This window comes from Leucopleurus acutus (assembly GCF_964270905.1).
Source record: "Leucopleurus acutus genome assembly, chromosome: 4".
In the NCBI taxonomy this organism is placed as follows: Eukaryota; Metazoa; Chordata; class Mammalia; order Artiodactyla; family Delphinidae; genus Leucopleurus; species Leucopleurus acutus.
In genome coordinates, this window is record NC_139146.1 from 70,906,421 (window position 1) to 70,929,293 (window position 22,873).

The 22,873-nt window shown below is 40.0% G+C and overlaps 1 protein-coding gene across 1 annotated transcript; it reads right to left on the reverse strand.

Moving 5' to 3' along the window:
* Window positions 1-5,994: 5,994 nt before the first annotated feature.
* On the reverse strand, window positions 5,995-18,665 carry CNGA1 (cyclic nucleotide gated channel subunit alpha 1; the record flags this gene model as incomplete). Its single annotated transcript, XM_082837793.1, has 8 exons — window positions 18,535-18,665; window positions 17,361-17,477; window positions 16,325-16,387; window positions 11,399-11,440; window positions 11,201-11,311; window positions 9,834-9,944; window positions 8,954-9,060; window positions 5,995-7,409 (listed from the first exon to the last, which is right to left on the reverse strand). Exons 1-8 carry the CDS (start codon window positions 18,639-18,641, stop codon window positions 5,995-5,997), a joined length of 2,073 nt encoding a protein of 690 aa, XP_082693919.1. The 5' UTR covers window positions 18,642-18,665.
* Between the last annotated feature and the right edge of the window lie 4,208 nt (window positions 18,666-22,873).

The following is a 22,873-nucleotide window of genomic DNA, read 5'->3' on the forward strand; positions in this document are numbered from 1 at the left end:
AGCGCAGGCTACCTATCTCAAGGTAAAAAATAGAAACGAGACTAGGTCAGTGGTGTTAAATCAAGAGGTTTATATTAAAAGATTTAGCACTAAAATCTAAATAAAGAATTTCTTAAAAAAAAAAAAGACATCCATTATTTCAGTTCATTAGAAAACAACTCTCATTTTTCTACCACTGAAGAGTCTTGTCACTTTTTAACCAATGAATTTCAAATGCCCAGTTGTTTTAGACATGAAAATAAAAGGAATATAATCAAGGTAAATTTCATGTTACTTTACTGTAGTACGCTTCTTTGGTAATTTTTTATATTTTGTGCTCTTTGGGCATTTTGAAATTATATCTGAATGGAGTAATGGAAATACCCGTAATGCATATCTATTAATTATCAGCATTTTTAGCAAACTAAGGAACTAGGGAGAGTGACCTCTTACACTCAAAAATGAGTGGAAAAAAATTACATTCCTATCCTGGAGCCCCCCTGAGAATGGTAGACAAATGTTGATCCTTCGAGTGCCTTGGGGGGTTATTCTGTCACTCTTTCTGCCAAGAGTGAGCAATGAGGCCACTGGGGGATATCAGAGAACACCATGGACTTTGGTGCCACCAGGATACCTGTGCTTCTCAGCATCATGGATCTTTGTGACAAACCCAGGAAGCAGGCTCCCTGCTCTCTGAAGAACTAACTCAAGCAGCTTCTTGGACCAAGTCCAAATGGCTGAAGCTCAGCCCAGATGAAACAGAAAGGCACCTAAGTGAAAAGAGGAGAAATTGGAAATCTGATAAGAAATCCAACATCAATTCTTTTTAAGGGCCAACATTGTCAGGCTGGTGAATGATTTTGTGTAAATTGCTCTTTTCAGAATCTCAAAGGAATGCATTTGTGAAAAATGCATTCTTTCACCTCTACCTCATCAGGAAACCAAGAGCCAGACATGAAACGTAATTCTAGAAAGTATTGTCTCAAAGTTACTTAATACGCACTCTGACCGAGAGTGGGAACATACAGATAACAAGCATGTTATCGCCAAGTAGAGTCCCATAAAGCACTCAACTTGGTCTGTGTAGAAAGCAATCAAGTACAACCTCATAGTGAAGTAAACACTGAACCAAGGGTCAAAAGTCCAGGCTTTGCCACTAAACTAGCTGTGTGAATTTATACTTAACTCCTCTTTTTTTCTTCATGTGAAATAGTTCAAATATACCCAAAATTAAAGAGAGAATATATATACATATTTGTACATAGATTTGTCAAATCTCAACATTTGGACTTATCTCCTTCAGATTATTTTGAAAGATATAAAACAGCACAGACAGATGAAGTCCTATGAATTTCTCACTCTCCTTCCCATCCCATTCAATCCATCCAACACAGAAGTAACCGCTTTTCTGATTTCTACTCTCATTCCCATGCTTGTTACTAAACTGTTACGTCATAGGTGCAGGTCCATAAGCACTACTTAGTATTGTGCTGTATGTTTGTAAGTTTTGTATAGATGATATTATGTGTACATACAAGAGTCTGCACAAATGAAAGTGTTAAGAGCAGGCACCCTGGAGCCTCACTGCCTGGATTCAAATAGTAGTTGTGCCTCTTCCTTCCTGTGTGCCTCAGGCTAATTAAACTCTTTGTGCCTCCACTTCCTCATCTGTTAAACAGGAAACATAATGGACCTACCTTATATGTTGTCATGAGGATTAAACGAATTGACATCTGTAAAGTACTGGGGACAGAGCCTGGCACAGACTAAACTACGTAAGTGTTATTTTGTTACTATTCGAACATTTTCTAGAATTCTTCCAATTTATATGTCTAGTCTCCATTTGATGAACATTTAAGTTGTTTACAATTTTTTACTATTATAAACATTCTTCAACATGTCTCACTGTTGAAGAATGTGGCCAATTTTTGTAGCGACTATACATACCGAAGAATGAAATTGCTGGGTTTTAGGTTAATCCAACTTTGGGCTCTAGCAGATATTAGCATATTCCTTTCCAACATATGGTAAAAATTCCCACTCTCACTCAAAACTCCTATTACTACATCCTCATCAATTTTAGTGTTCCCTGATCATCATTTCTGTATTTGTGAAATGAGGAGGGGTGAACTAGTTGATCCCTATAGAGTCTTTGTACATTTTCTACGTTCTCTGATTCCCTTTCCTTGAATTTCCCACTTTCTCCCTTCATCTAGAGATAAAATAGTCCAGCAAATAGCAAACAATTTCTTCTCAGTCTATAAGCCTCTTGTTTGGTACTTTATATTCTGAACAGTCTATAAACTAGGATATCCAATAATACAATTGCAGTACTCATAAGGAAGAATATCTCCTAAACTGACAGCGTCCAAGCCAGGCATACTTCCAACACTTTTAAAGCAGATCTGTAGTTTTCAAACATTTTAAAGCAATGGACTTTTTAAAAAATAAAAATATAAACTGGAGTTCAATATAAATGCTGCTTGTTCCTTTTTTCCCCTTTTTGCTTACCTCTAATATATATCTTTTTTTTTTTTTTTTTTGGTTTTTGGTTTTTGTTTGAGGTACTTGGGCCTCTCACTGCTGTGGCCTCTCCCGTCGTGGAGCACAGGCTCCGGACGCGCAGGCCCAGCAGCCATGGCTCACGGGCCCAGCCGCTCCACGGCATGTGGGATCCTCCCAGACCGGGGCACGAACCCGCGTCCCCTGCATCGGCAGGCGGACTCTCAACCACTGCACCACCAGGGAAGCCCTCTAATATATATCTTATACATTAGTAAAAGCTTCGTGTAATGGAATTATTATTAGTGCCTAGATGAACTTCCTGAAAATAATACTGAAAAGCTTCCATTTATCTTGTTATTTTACCCATTAAATTTGCATTTTATACTTTATTTGATCACGTTTTCATTTTAGACTAGTATATATCCTATATTAAAATCTTGTGGAAATATCCACGTTAGAAAAGAATTGCCTACTATTACCAAAGAGCTCTGATTTTACCACCTATAATTTCTAGGGGGAAAAAAATGTACTGCTTCAGGCTCTGAAGGTTAATAATTATAGGCCAACATTGCCTCCTAATGGTAAGAAGCTTATTTACATCATATGTCAAGTTAGAAATTTTGGTTTCTTTTTTAAATATGTGCAAAACTTTGAAGTGATCTCTTCCTATGAGAATATTACCTTATTTTGATAACAGAGTTGGGGAGGGAGATACAGTACTTATCAGACATACTGGCAAGACTAGGTCATGGGGTTTCTGCTCTGCCTCTGATGTGCTATCTACAAGTCCCAGAATTCTCTCTCTCATTTCCTCTCAGATACAGTTACTAAAGATCTTCAAACTTCAGCCAGCCCTCACTTGTCCTTATGTCAAGCTTGTCTTAGTCTTAACATGTTAAGATGCTAGCTCCAGAGCTAGCTCCAGATGCTAGCCAACTGGAGTGTGGGTTCAGCCTGGAAAACAGATGGTCTCTGGATTGCTAAAAGGTGAGCTCCTGCTTTGACATCCACGTGTACCCAGGTCAGCACACTTACCATCAGTCTCACCAAAGCCGCATGTTCCCTGTCTTTTTTTTTTTTTTTTTTTAATCTCCTCATGAAGCCAAAGCCCAGTTGTGAACCTCTGCTTTGCACTTCAGGTGTCTAAAACTGGAGCCTTCACCACCACCTGTCAGAGCCTCTACCTGGAACAGTCATGAAAAAGGAATTGGCTAAACCCTCCTTAGCCCGAGCCTTTGAACCAAGAATCTGCTACCTATCTGATGTAAGTTCACAGAGCTTTGGATCAGAGGTCATCAAATCAGAACTCTTGGATATGTCTCTAGCCCAGGTCAGATTCAAAATCCCCCCCCACCTGGATGCTGTGACTGGGGCCGCTTCTACTTTGGGAGCCAGCCGTGAGCCAGGTGTGTAACCCTCACTCACTCCTATCTTACTGAATCCGCCTGCTATGAAGAGCCAACCAGGCTTTTTACAGTGTCTAGAGGTTTTTATAACAGGCAAGAAAGAACACAAAGACAAGAATAAAATGCAGATGGAGGAGAAGGAATAAGAATAAGAAAGAAAAGAGAGGAAAAGGAGCACTTGTTTCAGGCAGAAACCATATTATATATTACTTACGATCCACCCACTCCAGGACTAGCCACTTCCTCTGTAGTGAAGTACTTGCCTGCCGATATAAAAGAGACAGATAAAATGTAGAAGGGAAACGTAAGGCTGCAAAGACAATGTATAATTCAATAAATATTCTACGGCTTCCCTGGTGGCGCAGTGGTTGAGAGTCTGCCTGCCGATGCAGGGAACACGGGTTCGTGCCCCAATCCGGGAGGATCCCACATGCCGCGGAGCGGCTGGGCCCGTGAGCCATGGCCGCTGAGCCTGCGCGTCCGGAGCCTGTGCTCCGCAACGGGAGACGCCGCGGTGGCGAGAGGCCCGCGTACCGCAAAAAATAAAAATAAATAAGTAAATAAATAAATATTCTATTGGTAGAGTAGGATAAATTCTACCATTGGCATGCACCGATTGAGGTCCACATAGATATCTGAAATGTCAAATTAACAAGAAGCCACGTTAAGTCATATTATTACAGGCACGTATAGAAATCTGATATCAATTCCAGTGATCTGTGTTAAGAATTTATTGAGCCACATCTGGGTTTAGCAGTAGAGTTGTATAATTGGTTAGCAATGTCTTCCATGAGCACACACTTGTCATATAGTTCCCTTTTCTTTTCTAGAACCATCCTCCCATTAACTCCTTCCTGGTTCTCTAGCTAAGTGCTTCTCAAGCTTTAATGTATGAATTACCTAGGGGTTTGCTAAAATTCAGATTCTGATACAGCAGGTCTGGGGTAGGGCCTGATATTCTGAATTTCTAAGAAGCTCCCATGATGCCCATGCTGGACCATAGAACTTTCAGGTCTCCTTTTCTAACAACAATTTCCTTTGTTCATCACCCAGCAAGAGTATTACCTTTATCTCTTTTTCTTATCGCTGGTCAGTCAGAGAAAGAAGATAGTAGCCACTGCTGTCAGGCCTTAATAATTTATTATAAAAGATTCCTATAACAACTTATGATTTTCAATTTCATATATATATATATATATATATATATATATATAATTTGTCATGCTTTTATCAGTAAGAAGTTTTTCTCAACCATTCTTCCCAAGCCCTAGAGTAAAATGATTAAGGTCCCTAAAATGTCCCAGAAGTTCTAAAATATCCTAAACTCTCTACTAAATTATCAAATAAATAATATCCACTACAGCTTTAGGTTTTATTTTACTTTATTGCATTCTAGTTCTTTTTCAGTGGTATCCTGAACATGATGTACACGGTAATTCCCAGTTGCTCCTTAACAATATAAATTGCCTGAAAGTGAGGGATACTTGTTCACTTTTATAAAGAGTGTTACATAAAAGAAGCATAGGGCTTCCCTGGTGGCGCAGTGGTTGGGAGTCCGCCTGCCGATGCAGGGGACACGGGTTCGTGCCCCGGTCCTGGAAGATCCCACGTGCCGCGGAGCGGCTGGGCCCATGAGCCATGGCCACAGAGCCTGCGCGTCCGGAGCCTGTGCTCTGCAACGGGAGAGGCCACAGCAGTGAGAGGCCCGCGTACCGCAAAAAAAAAAAAAAAAAAAAGCATATGTGAAAAAATCAGAAGATATAAATACTGAGAAGTTAATTGGTTTATATCTTTGCACGTTATCCATTGTGAAAAATTCTAAGTGTGATGATTCTTTAGCCACAGTACCTCACAAGTGAGTGTACGGCCTTGTGCCCTGCAGCGAAGCATATTTTCCTTACGGAAAAATTCCCAGCTGAATCATTCTCTTCTTTCAACTTACAGGTGCCAGAAGGATCCTTCACATCACCAGATCATGCCGCATATTTTCCTTACGGAAAAATTCCCAGCTGAATCATTCTCTTCTTTCAACTTACAGGTGCCAGAAGGATCCTTCACATCACCAGAAGGATCCTGAGGCATGTCCATATGAATAACCAGCTTTTCAGTCCTGTGTAGAGTCTGTGGGCCCGCTTTCAGCTCCAGATCCTTCAATAGCTGAAAATTCTGTGTCAATAAGTGGTTTCAGAAATTGCTCAACCTTGGTTAATCTTTGCTTCAGTTTCTGCTGCATCGACTCATACTCAGCCAGGATCCGGGCAAACTTTGTTTGCAGGAGGTCTACTGACCCCTCCATTCGAGTGACCTTCTCTTCGAGATCTTTAGGATCACTTCCAGCATTTGCAATGTTTATGTCCAGTAGCCCATCTTTCATCAAGATTTGCTTCCCTTTCTCTTCTAGCATACACTTGGCATCTGGGTACTCGGTTAGAGCTTCCATGAGGTCATCTTTGGAGAGACAGAACAGATCTGAGTAGCCAATACTTTTAATGTTGGCCGTTCTTCGATTGCCAGCTTTGCTGCCTTTAATGTTAAGGATGCTGATCTCACCAAAGTAGCTGCCATCGCTCAATACTACAAACTGAGTGATTCCATCATCTGCCACCACGGCGAGTTTGCCTTCCTTGATGATGTACATCTCTCGTCCAATATCCCCTTTCTTGCAAATGTAATCTCCAGGACTGTAGACTTGGGGCTGTAACTTCAAGACCAACTCCACCAACAGACCAGCTTCACAGTCGGCAAAAATGCGCACCTTTTTTAACGTGTCTAAGTGAACGTTGATGGCAATCTCCGCTCTTAGTTTATCCGGTAGATACTTCAAGACTTCTTTCTCATCCACTGTTTTCTTGTTGGTCCACAGATAGTCAAACCATTTAATAACTCTCTTTTCCATATCTTTGCTTACATTTCGAAAATGCATGTATTGCTTGATCGCATCAATTCTTGCTTGAAATTCTGCTCTGGCTGCATTCATGTTGGAAATCATAGAACCTATGTTACCAACAATGGTGGCAAAAATTAACACTCCAATCAGGAAATCAGCCACCACAAAGATATACTCAGAATCCCTCACAGGAGGTGGTGTTTCACCAATGGTGGTCAAAGTCAGTGTAGACCAGTAAAGGCTGTATACATATTTTCTAGCCAAACGGCCAAATTCAGGATCGTTAACATCAGGATAGACCCAGGTATCATTTCCAAATCCAACAGCTTTGGAAATAGAGAAGTACACGCACGCATTCCAATGGATGATAATGACAATATACATAACAAGGTTAGAAATCCTGAAGATGTTCGGGTAGTTTGTCCTTGTTTCTGTTCTCTGGAAGAACTCAAACATTCGAGAGATCCTTAACAGTCTGTTTAGTCTAATTTCTGGATAGTTCCAGCCCAGATTAAAATACAGCAGATCCGTTGGTATCACTGATACAACATCAAGTTTAAACTGAAAGTTTGATTTATATTTCTCTATGAGTTTAAGCTCTTCCTTCACCAGTAGTCCTTGTTCTAGGTAACCTAAAATAGAAAAAAAAAAAAGAGTAATGTTTTTTCCTTTTCATGCCACTGTAAATTTTTCTAAAGTAACTCTCAACAAACGTCATTGAGTTCCAAACAAGAGTTCATTCCAATAAATATGTTTTTAGCAATGTAATAAGATATGAGTACTGATCAACATATGGCTGTGGAAAATGTTCTTTTGCAGAAATAAAAAGTAAAACTTTGTAAGCACAGAAGTGAGAGATTATATGCAATGTATATATACAAGGTATATATACAGACCTCTCTAGATTCAGCGTCTTGTCCAGGTAAAGCTACGCCTTTTATGAACAGTGTTCCTGGAAAGTTTTCTTTTTCTAGCACTGTGCTTAATTCCTCATGCCACTCTTTTGTCAGAATCCCAGCCCCACCCTTGAAGCTTGGGTACCTCCTTGCTGCTTGACTATTGTGCATATTCTTGCCTTGCCCCTTCAATGTGAAGCATATGTCCTTTGAGGCTTCACTTTCAGGCTTTCACTTCTCTTTCTTGCCCCTCCCAGGCTTCCTTAGACATCTGGGATTTTCCTTTCTACTAAGCTGCTACCATGCACCTTGTGCGTTAAACCCAGAATTTCAGTACCGTGATATATTTCACTAGGGAAAAATTTGTTTCTCTTCCTATCCTGGTTACCAGAGCTGTGCATAGAACTGAACTGAAGCATTGCTCCAGTGCACTGATATTAGAGAATGTCTTTATTTTACATAATGATTCTTAAAAGCAATACTCTGCGTACACAGGTTACCTTTGCATGTGGTAGTATAGAAAATGAGCTTATACCTACTTAACAAGAATACTTAAAGTCGGAAGCTATCAGATCCTGCCCAGATTATTGGTCAATAATGCCTCACCACGGACCACAAAGTTGAATTAAGGATGTACATCCTGTTTTTTATAAAATTTCGAGTACAGCTCTGCTGAGTACAATGACATTTTCCCCCATGCCTCTTCAAGGTATCTCTGTTAGGTAGCAATTACCCTTTCCCCACAGAACTGGCAGACTATTTCTGTTCTCTCTCTCTATTCCTCTCTGCTGGTATAAACCCAGTGAACAGAAAAATGGAGGAAAGCCATCAATCCACATCCAGAAGGTTGCCTAGTAACATCCTTCTGAATCAGCTGGAGTGGCCTAAGCCTGTGGGTGGGTATATGGTACTCTTGCTTTCAAGAGTGCTTTTTCCTCTAAAAAAAATTTTTGTGAGTCTTTTTTTTTTTTTGAAGAATACTTGAATTAAGAATTTTCAAGTTGGGCTTCCCTGGTGGCGCAGTGGTTGAGAGTCCACCTGCCGATGCAGGGGACACGGGTTTGTGCCGCGGTCCAGGAAGATCCCACATACCGCGGAGCGGCTGGGCCCGTGAGCCATGGCCGCTGAGCCTGCGCATCCGGAGCCTGTGCTCCGCAACGGGAGAGGCCACAACAGTGAGAGGCCCGCGTACCACAAAAAAAAAAAAAAAAAGAAATTTCAAGTTATACATAGAGATAAAAGCATGAAATTGCAAAATATCCAAAACTGAACATATTTACCTGTCCTTGTTCGTACAAACATATCGAGAAGATAGACTATATCTGATAAGTAATCAAGAATGATCCAATATTCTAGGTAATCAGACTGAAGTTCATCAAAACATGCTCTGTAAAAGAAAACCTTGTATAAATAAAATGAAATGGGACCAATTTAAGTAAAAGTCCTCTTTGTATAATTTTTATCACGATGAGAAGTATAACACACTAAGGCGAGGAGGGGTCCTTGGAGTCCATTTAATCAACCATGGTTTTCCCAAATCTATTCCCAAATCTGAGGGTTGGATTTAGTTTTCTCACACTTCTGAATTTCAACATTCTTTCCATTATGCTAGTCAGCTTTGTGAAAACATCAAATGAGAATAAATGACTTCAAGCTAACGTCAAAGTATTTTTGGGTGATACACATTGATAGCCAGGTTCATGTTGACTATTTGTACCCAAAATGCCTTGGGAAATCATGCTTCGTCCTGGATGGCTGAGATGTTTACTGTCTAAAAGACAAGGAACCATAGATATCCCTTGGGAAACACATCTTGCTCTATAAAACCTAGATCCTTGATCTTTTTCCAGTCTTGGCAAAATTGTTTTCTTGCAGGCCAAAGAAAATAAAGTTTCTCCCAAAGTTCTAATTAAATGATTGAGCAATCAAAAGTTTGAAAGTATCCCCACCCCACCCCATCCCAGTACTGGATTTCCAAGGATATTGGGAACCAAAGCAGCTACTCTTGCTCTTAGGAAAACACATCGAGAATGATGTAACCTCTCTTCACAACCTGTGGTGGAGAAAGGAGGTACGTCCTAAAGAGCTCTAGGCCAAACTGTTAAGTCAGTTAACTTGGAAACTAGAAGTGGTTTGAGATCCACAAAAATATATAGACACCTTGCAATAATCATGGTCCAGTTGTACATGACAGGTAAGGTGATGCAAAACAGCCAGTTGTAATATGTGCTTCCTGAGGGATCAATAACCATGACTTCCTTCTTCTTCTCCCTAGCAGCAATTGGAAATAAAGGGGAAGGTTACCAAGAAACAAGAATCTTTTTATTTCAAATATCAAATATGGTGATGCCCGCCACCCACAACTGATGAATTAGAAATAAGCTGAAGAAGCTCACTCCACAGTGGGAAGACTAGCTTGGCATAAGTGCATTAGTCATAAGAAACTGGTTAGGGAGGGGTGGATAGATAGTTAAATTACTAGTCTTACATTAAACCATACTTTAGACTTTTATTGAAGCCCTTGTTTTACTGTGATGCTGCAGACACTTCTATCACTCCGGCTACTGAGAGAGAACAATGGCATAGATCATGCCGAACTCTGGATATCCCACAGACCCCTTGGGTAGGCAATGGTTGGTGAGACAATGATGATTTTCCCACTCCCCCTACCAGGTAACAAAACAACTGGGGACCACATTGTGTGGGGGAACTCATGGCTTCTTTCTCATCTGTATGGAGAGAAGAATATAACACAATCTAATAAAAAGTGCTTGTTCTTAAGTGTGTATGAGGAATTGAGAGGCAATAGAGGGCAAAACAAAGAAGGAAGGAACTATATGATCAAATGGACATTTTTAAAAACTTTCTGGTATCAAATTTATATTTTTAAGGATTTTTTCTTTTATACAACGTCAACACATTTCTAACAGGCACAAATAAGTAAAGAGTTTTCTTTGAGTAAGTTTAGAAGACAATATTTTCTTTAATAAAAAGCAAAAAGATAGCTCTGAAAATATCACTCAGCCTTAACCTTGTGAAACTCTAACTCTCAAATGTTTTAAAAAGTTTCTTTCAAATAGCTAATGTTTTGACAGCATTCATACTGCTCTCAAAATTAGGAGTGGCTTTTGCAATGAGACTACTTTACTTTGGATTATTTGCCATACAGTATTTATGACTCAAAAATGTTAATGAAATTATTAAATTTTTATTTCGGCCAAAAATATTGATGGTAAGATCCTAGAAACGCAATTTTCTTTGGATCCTAAATCTGTCCCAGTGGTAAGTTTATCTTCACCAGTGCTTAAGGAAGGAAATTAACCATGATGCCGAAAATTCTTGATGAGAAAAGTAAGGCTACCATTGCTAATGTTAAGGAAATTTGAAAAAAATTAAATTCACATTTGATAACAATTTATTTAGTCTTTACACCGGGCCTCTTTACTATAAACATGTGGGAAATTATCCCTGTACCCTAAACCCATCACAAATTTATTCCTAATTTCAATGCCAGTAAAAATACTTACTCTTCTTTCTTGTCTTTGCCTTTCTCCTCTTTCTTTTTCTTGTCTTTGTCCTTTTCTTTCTTCTTTTCCTTTTCTGGGTCCTTTTTATTTTTATTTTTATCATCTGGCTTGCTGAAGAAGTGAGAGATGTAGTTGGTAAAATACAAAAATGTTATGGATAGAAAAATGTGGGGTTATTCATGCCAAAGTCTTACTTACCTCTTCTTTTCTTTTTTCTTTTTCTTTTTTTCTTTTGGTTCTCTATAGAAAGAAACCAATATATCACATAATCAAATTACATTCTCACCTCCATTCTTGTTTACCTTCCTCTCCACTGGGCAAGAATTCTGGGCTTTGTGTTCAAAGACCTGCCCCTGTGCTCAGAGACCAGAAATCTGATCTCCTAATGGTGGGTTCAACAAGAAATAGACATGCACCCCAACAATAAACAAATAAAATTCCTGGGAATTAGTGCATGTGGAAAATTGGAGAAAATGGAGGTGGATAAAGGCATAAACCCAGGGAGGGAAATTTAAGAAACAAGAGCCCCCAAAAGTGTACTTTCAAAGTCTCAATGTATATCCAAAAAATGGGTACTTAAAATTTAAGCTTCTTGATGTCACTTGTATTTATACTTGAATAAGAGTTTTGAGAATTTCAAGAAAATGCCATCAGTTTTCTTTAGAGGGGTAATCCTGACTGAAGCAATGTTTTATGAGCAGACAAAAAGCTCTGTGGTAACAGAGTTACTTCTTGAATTACAATTTCTTCTTGAGTGGAGAATATGGGATTAGCGGGCTCTTTCTGCAGTTGGCTTTCTCTATCAGCAGAAGAATGGCTTCTGGAGTCAGACAGAGCTAATGTCATAGTAGGCTGTCATTGTTGGCTCAGATATCTTGGGAAAATGTATTATTCAGACATGAGTGATCAGGCATCTCGTTACCACTGGGATAGTCAGAGAAGGCTGTTAAAGGGAAGTAGGTCTAAACCTAGGCCTCAGAGTATGGGTAAGAGTTGGAGAGGTTAAGAAGAAGAGAAGGATGTTAAAGGGAGGGAGATTTTCAGGTGCAAATATACAAATGAACTTAGTCTGGGTAGGAGTGGCCCAGCATAAGTGGAAAGCTGCTACTAAGGAGAAATAGGAGATAAAATTGACAAGGAGATGGGGCTTGGCACCTAAGGTTGTCATGTACAAATAGAAACAGAACATAAAGTTAGATACGGTGGAGTTTACTGCTATGGGAGTTACATTCCTATGATACAAGATTTAACACCCTAACATAGGCCCTGGGAGATGGTGCTGGCACACTTCTTGGATGGCTCTTAGAAGCTCAGAAAAGGTGACAGCTCAAACTAAGTGAAATATAATTTATAAAATGCCATGGCACATGGTGGAGGAAGGTATCAGAAAGATTCAGAGAAGTGGTAGGCTAAAATGGATATACTAAGTAAGAAAAATAGCCCACCAACTGATTATGTTCCCTAAGAGGGCTCAGAGGGTATAAAAATGACAGGGAATGTGCTGGTGAGAGGGGCACCAGCATTACTGAGAAGCTCATTGGTGCTGTCCTCTGTAGACCAGGGCTGAGAGTGAGAGATGCTGAACTGGGTACAGAACTAGACTTCCCTGAGAGCAATAGGGATGGCAGGATCTAGAAATCACAGAGACCAGTGGCAGTGCTTACCCATCAGAAGAGAAACAGGTCTGATAATTTTAATTATCAGTAAGGTGAGCATAGTAGCCAGGGTCTTCACCCACAGAGCGCTATGGAAGAGGTTAACAGAATACTGTATTCCTAGATAGATGGGCATCTTGTTGACTTGTTAGGGTACTGTTTTACATTTATAATAAAAAACAAATTGGGAATGGACGCTCAGGAGGTTAAGGGCAACGTACCCCAATAAAAAGTCACAACCACTTGAATAGTTTCTAAACCTGAGCTAGCTCTCAGAAATGAAACCACCAGTCAGAGGAGAAGCCCAGTCTCCATGAAGAAGGACTCTGCAACACCATGACAAGTATATTCAGTAATGATTTCCCCAGTCTTTCCTCCAAAGAAAATCAATGATCATTTACTTAAGTAACTGTACACTGGGGGTAAAAAAGAATACCTACATACATTAAAGGCCATTTTCGCACAGGACCCAAGTTGATATTGAGACCCAGGGACTAAAGCATCATCATGCCCCACCCCCATTAAAGTGAGGGACATATGGTGGTTTGGTAGTAATTTGTGGGGCCTCCACTGGGTCTAAGGATGCCCCCTTGTGGTCATTTGTCCAGTTCCTCCATGTAAACATGGAATGCATTTATTTGGTCATTGGCAGAATGACAATCATCTCCTCATCTCCACTAGTTCCTTGGCTTGTGGAATAAGAGCTAACATAGTGGGGAGGACCAAGTGGAAGCCCTGAAGCTGCCTCCTACCTGCTGGCAAAAAGCAATATTGCAACCTGGACAGGAAAGGAAATGCAATCCTTAAAGACCCAATGCATGCAGGGGTGGTGCTTCTCCATCACACCCCGTTTAATTCAATGTCTGGCCCCTGTTAAAACCAAATGGAGGGCTTCCCTGGTGGCGCAGTGGTTGAGAGTCTTCCTGCCGATGCAGGGAACACGGGTTCGTGCCCCGGTCCGGGAAGATACCACATGCCGCGGAGCAGCTGGGCCCGTGAGCCATGGCCGCTGAGACTGCGCGTCCGGAGCCTGTGCTCCGCAACGGGAGAGGCCACAACAGTGAGACGCCCGCGTACCGCAAAAAAAAAAGAAAAACCAAATGGATCCTGGTGGATGGCAGCAGACTACTGCAAAATCAACCAAATAGTAGTTCCAATTGTAGTCACTGTGGCAGATGTGAAAAACAATACACTCACCCAATCAGTACCATATTCCTAAGGTTCTGGGTCAATCATGGTGAATGTGTTATTTTGAACCACTATCGGGGAAGAGGGTCAGAAACAGTTCATATTCACATGAGATGGAAAACAGTATGTATTTACACTATTTTCCAGGGCTATGTTAACTCTCCCTCCCACTGTCATGACATAATCTAGAGGGACCTGGACCATCTGGACATTCCTCAGGGTATCACATTGGTCCACTATATCTATATCAATGACATTATGTTAGTTGGGTCCTGAAAGAGGATTATCTAACCATGGGATGGAAGATGACTGCTGACCATGAGCTGGATCCTGCCAGAACTAACAAGTCATAAGGTTGTATTGCAACCTATCACATGATAAGGTGATGTACTTGGGACTGAGCAGGTGGCTCGGCACCCTCGCCCCATGTCGTCTACCACTGCTGCGTCAAGGCTATTCCTCCCCCCCGACCCATGGCCATACATTGGGCTTATAGGAACAACTGATGGAGCACAATCTGTGGGTGGACCAGCTTAGCATCTGGATGCAAGCCAAAATGAGCTGTTGCCTACAATACAGCCTTACCTAGAGGTGGCCTTAAAAGATAGTGAAGTTAATCTTACCAATAGCACAGCTTTAAGCAGTGCACAATCATCTACTTTGTGGGGAAAAAGCAGTGGCCCAAATTAAGAATATACAAGGCGGACCTCCCTGGTGGCACAGTGGTTAAGAATCCACCTGCCCATTCAGGGAACACGGGTTCGAGCCCTGGTCTGGGAAGATCCCACACACCGCGGAGCAACTAAGCCCATGAGCCATAGCTACTGAGCCTGCGCTCTAGAGCCCGTGCTCTGCCACAAGAGTAGCCACCGCAATGAGAAGACCGTGCACTGCAACAAAGAGTAGCCCCCGCTCTCTGCAACTAGAGAAAGCCCACAAGCAGCAACGAAGACCCAACGGCAGCCAAAAATAAATAAATAAATTTATTATTTTTTTTAAAAAAAAAAGAATATACAAGGATTCATGGGCAGTCACAATGCATTGGGTGGTTGGTCAGGGACCTGATGAAAAAATATTGCAAGATCGGGAAAAATAATTCTGGAGAATAGGCAGACTGAATGGACCTTATGAGCATGAGCACAAGGTTTTAAAACCTTTGTATCCCATATTAATGCCCATCAGACAGCAGATGCCATGGAAAAGAAAAGAACAACCAAGTAGACAGAATAAATCAGCCTGCTGACAAACACAACCTCTGTCACTGGCATCCCCAGTGCTGGCACGACGTGGATGTGAATGGAGCAACCATGGTGGCAGAGATGGAGACTATACATGGGCCCAACACATGAGGTCCCGTTCACCCAGGCGATTTAACTGCTGCTATTGCTGAATGTCCAGTCTTCCAGGTACAAAGACTAATGCTATGACTCTAAAAGAGCACCATTACTTGAGGAAAGCAATCAGTCATTTGATGGCAAGTTAATTACACCATGGAAAGGGCATCAAATAATCTCGACTTGAATCAATATATATTACGGATACTAATTTGCTTTTTTGCCTCAGGGCTTTGACCAGTGCCACTATCCAGTTTGGGTTGCTGCCAGCTCATAGTTTCCCTCTCCCTTGGCTGGCCTTGGCTGAAGGAAGCCACCGTGCTCAAAATTATGCACCCCTTCCTAGAGGCAGTCCTCATACAATGACCGTGCATGGGTACAAAGCCCAGTCCTATTGCCTAACTATGGAAGAACTCTGAAGGGCCATCCCTTCCCCATAGCATCACATCGCACATCAACTCTATTCTCTGAAGTTCAACTTCTCCCTCTACCCAATCCTACTCCCCTAACTCCCTTCTAGGTATCATTTCTGAGAGCACTCCCAATAAAGCTCTGTATACAAAGCTCTTTCTCAGAGACTGTCTCCTGGGAAACTTGACCTAAGACACATTGGCTCAGAATGGGAAGGATTAATGATGTTTTATTTATTTTGTCAGCCACCCTAACCCTGACCACATGGTGGGGCAATTTCATATATGCTATAGACATGGTTTTTCTACACGTATTCAAATACATACATACGTACATACGCATTACTTGTAACATGAGTAGCTCCATTTTTCAGGAGGAAATAACCAAATGACAAAATAATGGAAAAACTTTGCCATTGGATTAGATAGAGTTTGCCTAATCAATATCTGCAGTATAACACATTCACATGTATTTCTACCTTTTTACTGTCTTTCTTTAAAAACAAAGGTTTGGTTTACTATTGTCAATGTACTTACTGCTCTTTATTGCTGCTGTTGTTAACATTGAAAAGTGCAATGGCTCCAGGCAAGTACTGCTCCCTGGGAAATGAAAAAGCACAGTGAAATCGTAATAGTCACCATGTGTGTAATGTCCATAGTAAATAAAAAGTCTTAAAGTACAAATTCTTTTCAGGTTCTACCCATTACTAACTAATGCCTAGATAATTTTTGAAAATATAGAGTCTCCACGAAGCATGAGTTTCTGAATATCAGGGCCATGAACCAAAGTAATTAATAAATGTTTATTAATCAATGCTCACAGTGCATCACATTACCATCCTCCACACCCTGAGTAAGCCAGTTTGGATGCTACTAATTCCCAGAAAGCGATTAAGACTTAGATTGTCCGGGAAGATAGGAAGGGAGGACAAGACAAATGAAAACAGTATGAAAGCTGAAGGTGGTCAGTGAGAAAAGAAACAGGAGGGGAAAAAAAAAGAGGGAAAAAAAGCAAAGTAGAAGTAAATATGTTTGACAGGATGGGAACCCCTGATGCACACCAATACCGCACTCCTTCCACACTCTCAGGGTCACACGTTTGAAGTTTCCACAAGTGCTTTTTTCCCTAAGGACTTTTTAGCTTTTCTCGTCTCGTTACTCACCCTAGTGCTCTGCTTCCCTGAAAGGAGGATTGAATGGGAGAGAGCATTTTAGAGAATGACAGCTAAACCCTCTCACATATAATTGCTTGGAAGAAGGATCAGAAAGAAGGAGGAAATCAGAGAGGACTCAGGCATGAGGTTTCCTAAGGGACAGACACGGGTCTCAGGGAAAATGATCAGCAAGTGTTCACGGCTTGGAGCCCCATGCACGAATTATCATCAGGCAGTGGCAGTTTCCCAAGAGAAGAAGAGGGTAAGGAACAGAAGTAGCAATTTACTCCCGAGATCCTGCAGAGTAGCTGGGTAGCAGGAGTGTTGGCCAAGCCCACTGAGTGGAAGAGTAGAACACCTTTCTTTCATCTAAATAATAGTTTAAAAACTGATGTGGAGGGATAGATGATACTGCTCACCTCTGTGATGGCTGTTCCCTTCCATGTCTACTACTTCTAAAGGAATCCGTTGCATGAGTGTTTTCACTCTCTGATTCTTCAAATATAGAGGCACTGTCATCATCATCAGAAAAGGAGCTATGATTCAATAGGAGACAGAGATTAATTAGATCAGTGCTTTAAACCATTGTGGGGGAACAACATGTCTCATTTCTCATCTCTTCTCTTTCTCTCTCAAACGAACACAGACAACAGTTTTTAATAAGAGTGAGATGAGAACTGTTCAGAGTACACAGAATTAGATAGAGTATATGCACAATCCAGTAAAATACATGTAATTAAGAAACTACTTTCTAGGTCTTCCATATTTGTATTGTTTGATGCATTGATTAGTTAATATTTATCAAATCGAAAGTATGATATCTGTACTTCAGGTCATGTTATACAGTTTTCTGAACCTGTAATAACATTTCCTTCCACTAAAAGTAAATTCAACCACATTTATACAAATTCTATTCATTTATAGGGTGGCCATTTTAAATTATACTTTTAAAACACGTTAGCATTTCACACTTTGTATTTTTTTTCACATTTCTCTATGGTAATGTTATCTCTTTAGATGTGAAATGTCCCATGAGGAAAGGTCTTGCCAGTGACTAAGGAAATATTTGGCAAAGGTGCATCTAAAGAAGCACCACAATAATATCTATGTTCATTTGTTAGATAAGTAAGGCTGTCCTAAAAATAAATAAATTCACTAAATTAAATAAAGTACAAAGTTCAAGGTTTCAAATTAAAAGTTAAACTGAAATTAAGCTTAGTTAAATTGAAGAACTTTGGCTAGTATTAAAATACATAGGGACTTCCCTGGTGGTGCAGTGGTTAAGAATCCACCTGCCAATGAAGGGGACACAGGTTCGATCCCTGGTCCAGGAAGATCCCACATGCCGCGGAGCAACTAAGCCCGTGAGCCACAACAACTGAGCCTGTGTGCCACAACTACTGAAGCCCGTGCAACTAGAGCCTGTGCTCCACACAAAGAGAAGCCACCACAATGAAAAAGCCCGTGCACCACAACGAAGAGTAGCCCCTGCTCGCTGCAACTAGAGAAAGCCTGCACGCAGCAACGAAGACCCAACACAGCCAGAAAAAAAAAAAAAAAAAAAAAAAAAAAAAAGAAAAAAGATGCATTTACCTGCATGCTCCATTTTCCATCCTTCTTATTTCCTTTTCAATATCTGGTACAATCACATTGGGAATGTTTACAAAAGAGCGCCGTGTATTGATGATAATTTTCTTCATGGTTACCTTAATAGCTGGGGAGAAAAAAAGTCTTGTTAGTAGGAAGACTTTTTACATATTTACATATGTAATCAAAAGTTTCACTCTATCATTCTTCTAAGGCTGAAATAACAATCTTATTTCCAGTTATATGTAGGAATTATATTTTAATAGAATACAGTCATGATCCAAGCACTTAATGATCACTAGTCAGGTTTTTGTGTATTGTTTTAAATTCAAGGGTTTTGTGTATTTTTTAAAATTCATAGGTGTAGAACTCTTTTTTTTTTTTTAATTTGGATTTACTCCAGCTTTGAAATATTTAGGCAATGTAGGTGTGGAACAAAACTATAGGGACCTCAAAGGCACATCCAACAATTAAGTAACAATGAAAAGCAGTATAATAAAATACCAAAATGGGTGTAATCAACTGTGAATTTCTACAGGCATTCAGAAAAAAAAAAAGGGTCTCAAGTGGTATTCAAATTTCGGAGTGAATAAAGATACAACTGATCCACATTTCAACAAGTCCCCCTAAATTATTCTGATACACATAGTGCTAAGCTTCCCGGGCAACCACTTCAGGCATCAGGAAAACTCCAAGAACAAAGTGATCCTGAACTCCAAATCTGTCCTGGCAGCAGGTTCCAGCCCAGCTTCAGGCAACATGAATGGCACGTGGGCACACTCGCGCTTGCCTTCTTTCCTGAGACTCTGCCGGCGTCCAATGACAACGTCCCTGCACTCATGACTGGCCCCAAGTACTTCACCTGGTCTTCAGTGTGCTGCAGTGACGTGGCCTGGAACTTGGAGAAGTTCCTGGTGGGTCCCAACAATGTGCCTGTGCACAGGTACAGCCACTGCTTTCTAACCATGGACATGGAGCCCAACGTTGAAGCCCTGTCATCCCAAGGACCCAGCTGTGCCCAGGATGCTCCTCCAACCCCTGCTGCTTGGCAGTCACAGCGCTGTCCTCTGGGGATTTCATCTCTAAGGGTGTTTCCTCCAAACTTGCATGGAGATAACACCTGATGTCCAGGAAAATGGGCCTAGATAGGTGCTAGGTATCCATTCCAGCCTCCCCTCTCCCAGACCAAGGCTCCCCACTAATAAAGTGCTAGGTGTCAGCAGAAAAACAAAAGGACACTGTGGATTTTAAAAAATGCTGCTGTTTCAGTTAACAAAGAATGTTGTCTGCCATTCCAGTAAACAACAGATGAATGTTGTCCGCTATCCAGCCATCAGCCACTGCAGACGCCAGGGTAGGTGCACCCTTGGGGGAATTCAGGATGGAGAAAACAGGATACTGGCCCTTGATAGTTAAGATGCTTACCAAAGGAATAATTTCAATGAGCCCAGACTCTTGACTCTTCCCATACATAGAAAAGCACTAAAATCATTAACTTGAGAAGTCTGTCTTTTTGTGATTAGCAGTAATCTTTTGATGTTCGACTACATGATTTTTCTTTTTTCCCAGCAAAAACTCCTATATATTCTTGTTCCTCCCTTACCTCTTTGGATCAGTCCCTCAGAGTTATCTGAGAGGTTGCCTTCCCGGACTATAGTCCTCAGTAATGTCCCCGAATAAAATATAATTCTCAACTTTTAAGTTGTGCGTTTTTTCCAGTCGACAAAACAAAAACCCAGTATCTGTTCACGGGCTCCAGGAACACCAGCGCTTGTACTGAATGCCACTTGCTATGGTCCTGCTGATGAAGACCCAGAAGGCCAACATGCTGAGAGGATGACGGGTGCTGGACAACGTCAGCAGGTACCAAACCTCCACCTAATCCTCTGTGGCTGGTTATCCATCCATCCCTCCCCTCCTCCACAACACACCCCCCCTAACCTGCACTCCCAGGTTTTTATTATATGGATTGGGGATTTTTTCCTTTGTTATTTTTCTATCACTGATCTCTGGGTTTGGGAGGGAAACTTGCCTTTGTTATGAATAAAATAGAAAAGCAACAACCAAAAAAAGAAAAAGAAAAAAATCATTTGATGTGGAAAAATGTAAAAAGCACACTTCATTTTTTAAAACATTACATCTTCCAGTGAGGATAGCCATAAATAATGCTCTTTATTTCACCCTAGTATTCGTACAACTAATGAAAACAACTAGCAGCCAGTAGTCAATAAATAGTAAACAGAGAATTTTTGTAATGTCTGTTAATAAAAGTGTGCACATATTTTAAAATGTAATTAAAGTGACTTTTAAAGAAACAACCACTTTAAGAAGAGAATTGTTTCATTGACTCCTTTTCAGCAACAGCATGGATATTCTGGTTATATTGATAGCATGTTGGCTTCCTATTGTCATCAATCACCACTCCTTCTGGGAGACCCCGTGCCTTATGATTCGGAAAAGGAGAATATATGATTATTTCATCCATCACAACATAGAAAAAACTATGTGAGTAAAAAAGATTAAACAAGGACAACTAATATTATCCAATATGTCAGATGAACCAAACCTGGGCTTTGCTTGGACCTGAAGAAAAAAAGAATCACTTCCCTTGTCCCATAATTTCTTGTTGGCCTAAGTGCTCTACATAGGAAAAAATGTTTTTTATATCACACAATCACTTTTTAATACATATTCACTCTAGGAAGAAAGAAAACAGAAAGTATAAATAGAAAAATAAAGATACTCAAAATTCCACACCAGACCATATAATTATTTATCAACACATTTTCTCCACTGCTTTTATGGTTTCCTTTTTCACATTTAGATTTTAATCTATCAAATTTATTTTGGTGTAAGGTGTGAGGTAGGGATTCAACTTTATATTTTCTAAATGACTATAAATAGCACTAAATCAATAACCAATAGTCCATCTTTTCCCTACTGGTTTGAAATGTCATCATTCTAAATTTGCCTTGTCAACCGTAAAGATTTTGATGGAGTTTGCATTAAAATTATAAAATAGGGCTTCCTGGTGGCGCAGTGGTTGAGAGTCCATCTGCCGATGCAGGGGACACGGGTTCGTGGCCCGGTCCGGGAAGATCCCACATGCCGCAGAGCGGCTGGGCCCGTGAGCCATGGCCGCTGAGCCTGCGCGTCCGGAGCCTGTGCTCCGCAACGGGAGAGGCCGCAACAGTGAGAGGCCCGCATACCGAAAAAAAAAAAAATTATAAATTAAGTTGGGAAATTATTTTCCTCTATGTTTTTGAAAAAGTTTCTACATATCAATCCTACATTTTTATTAATTTCTAGATGTTTTGTATTTTTGTTTCTATTAAGATAGTTAAGATAGTTTTCCCTTGATATATTTTAACTCATTGCTTTTGCTATATCATAAAAATACTTTATTTATTTATCTTGAAACCAGCCAACTTAACTGAGCTTTACAAAAATTATTTCTAATAGTTTTTCTCTTAAATAATATCTGTTTTCAGCAATGCAATCATAGTACTTACACAAATTATTCTTTCCTCTTTTTCATGAGGTATTTAGCTTTGATGTCTAGTTACCTTGACTAAAAATTCCAGAACAGAACAAGTAACAATCCTTTTTTTTTTTTTTTTGCCCACGCAGCATGCAGGATCCTAGTTCCCTAGCCAGAGATCAAAACCGTGCCCCCTGCAGTGGAAGCACAGAGTCTTAACAACTGGACAACTGTCTTAAGAGATACCTAGTATGGTTCTTGGCTTTATGAGAATGTTTTAGAGTTTCACTCTTAAGCATATTGCTGACTGTTAGATTAAGAGAGATGTTTGATACATGTTAGAGAAATCTCCATTTATTCACATTTTACCAATTTTTAAAAATTAGAAATTGGAATAAATGTTGATTTTTATTAAGGCTCTCTTCCTTTTATAGAAATAATCCTTTTTTTCTTTTTAATTTACCCTATTAACATGACGAGCTACTTTAATAAATTATTTTAATAGTTATGGAATAAACTCTTCTTGATTATGGTAAGTTCTTTTCATATGTATTGAATCCTAGCTTCTAATATTTTATTTTTAATTTTTACATTAAAATTTTTTTCATGTATTAAAGGTAAAATTTGTAGTTTGAGAAAGGATTTTTAATAGTAATTGTTGATTCTTTTCATATACTTTTCAACTCTTTTGGTCTCACAGGATTGTTAACAAGACATCTGAAAAGAACCAAAAAATTCTTCTTTTAGAGAATTCATTGCTTTGCTGGTTTTCAAACATAAATCTTTGAATAAAAATTTGCAAATCAAAAGGAAACAACTGCTTTTAGAAAGTAAGTTTCAGATTTCATTTTTAAATGAATCATA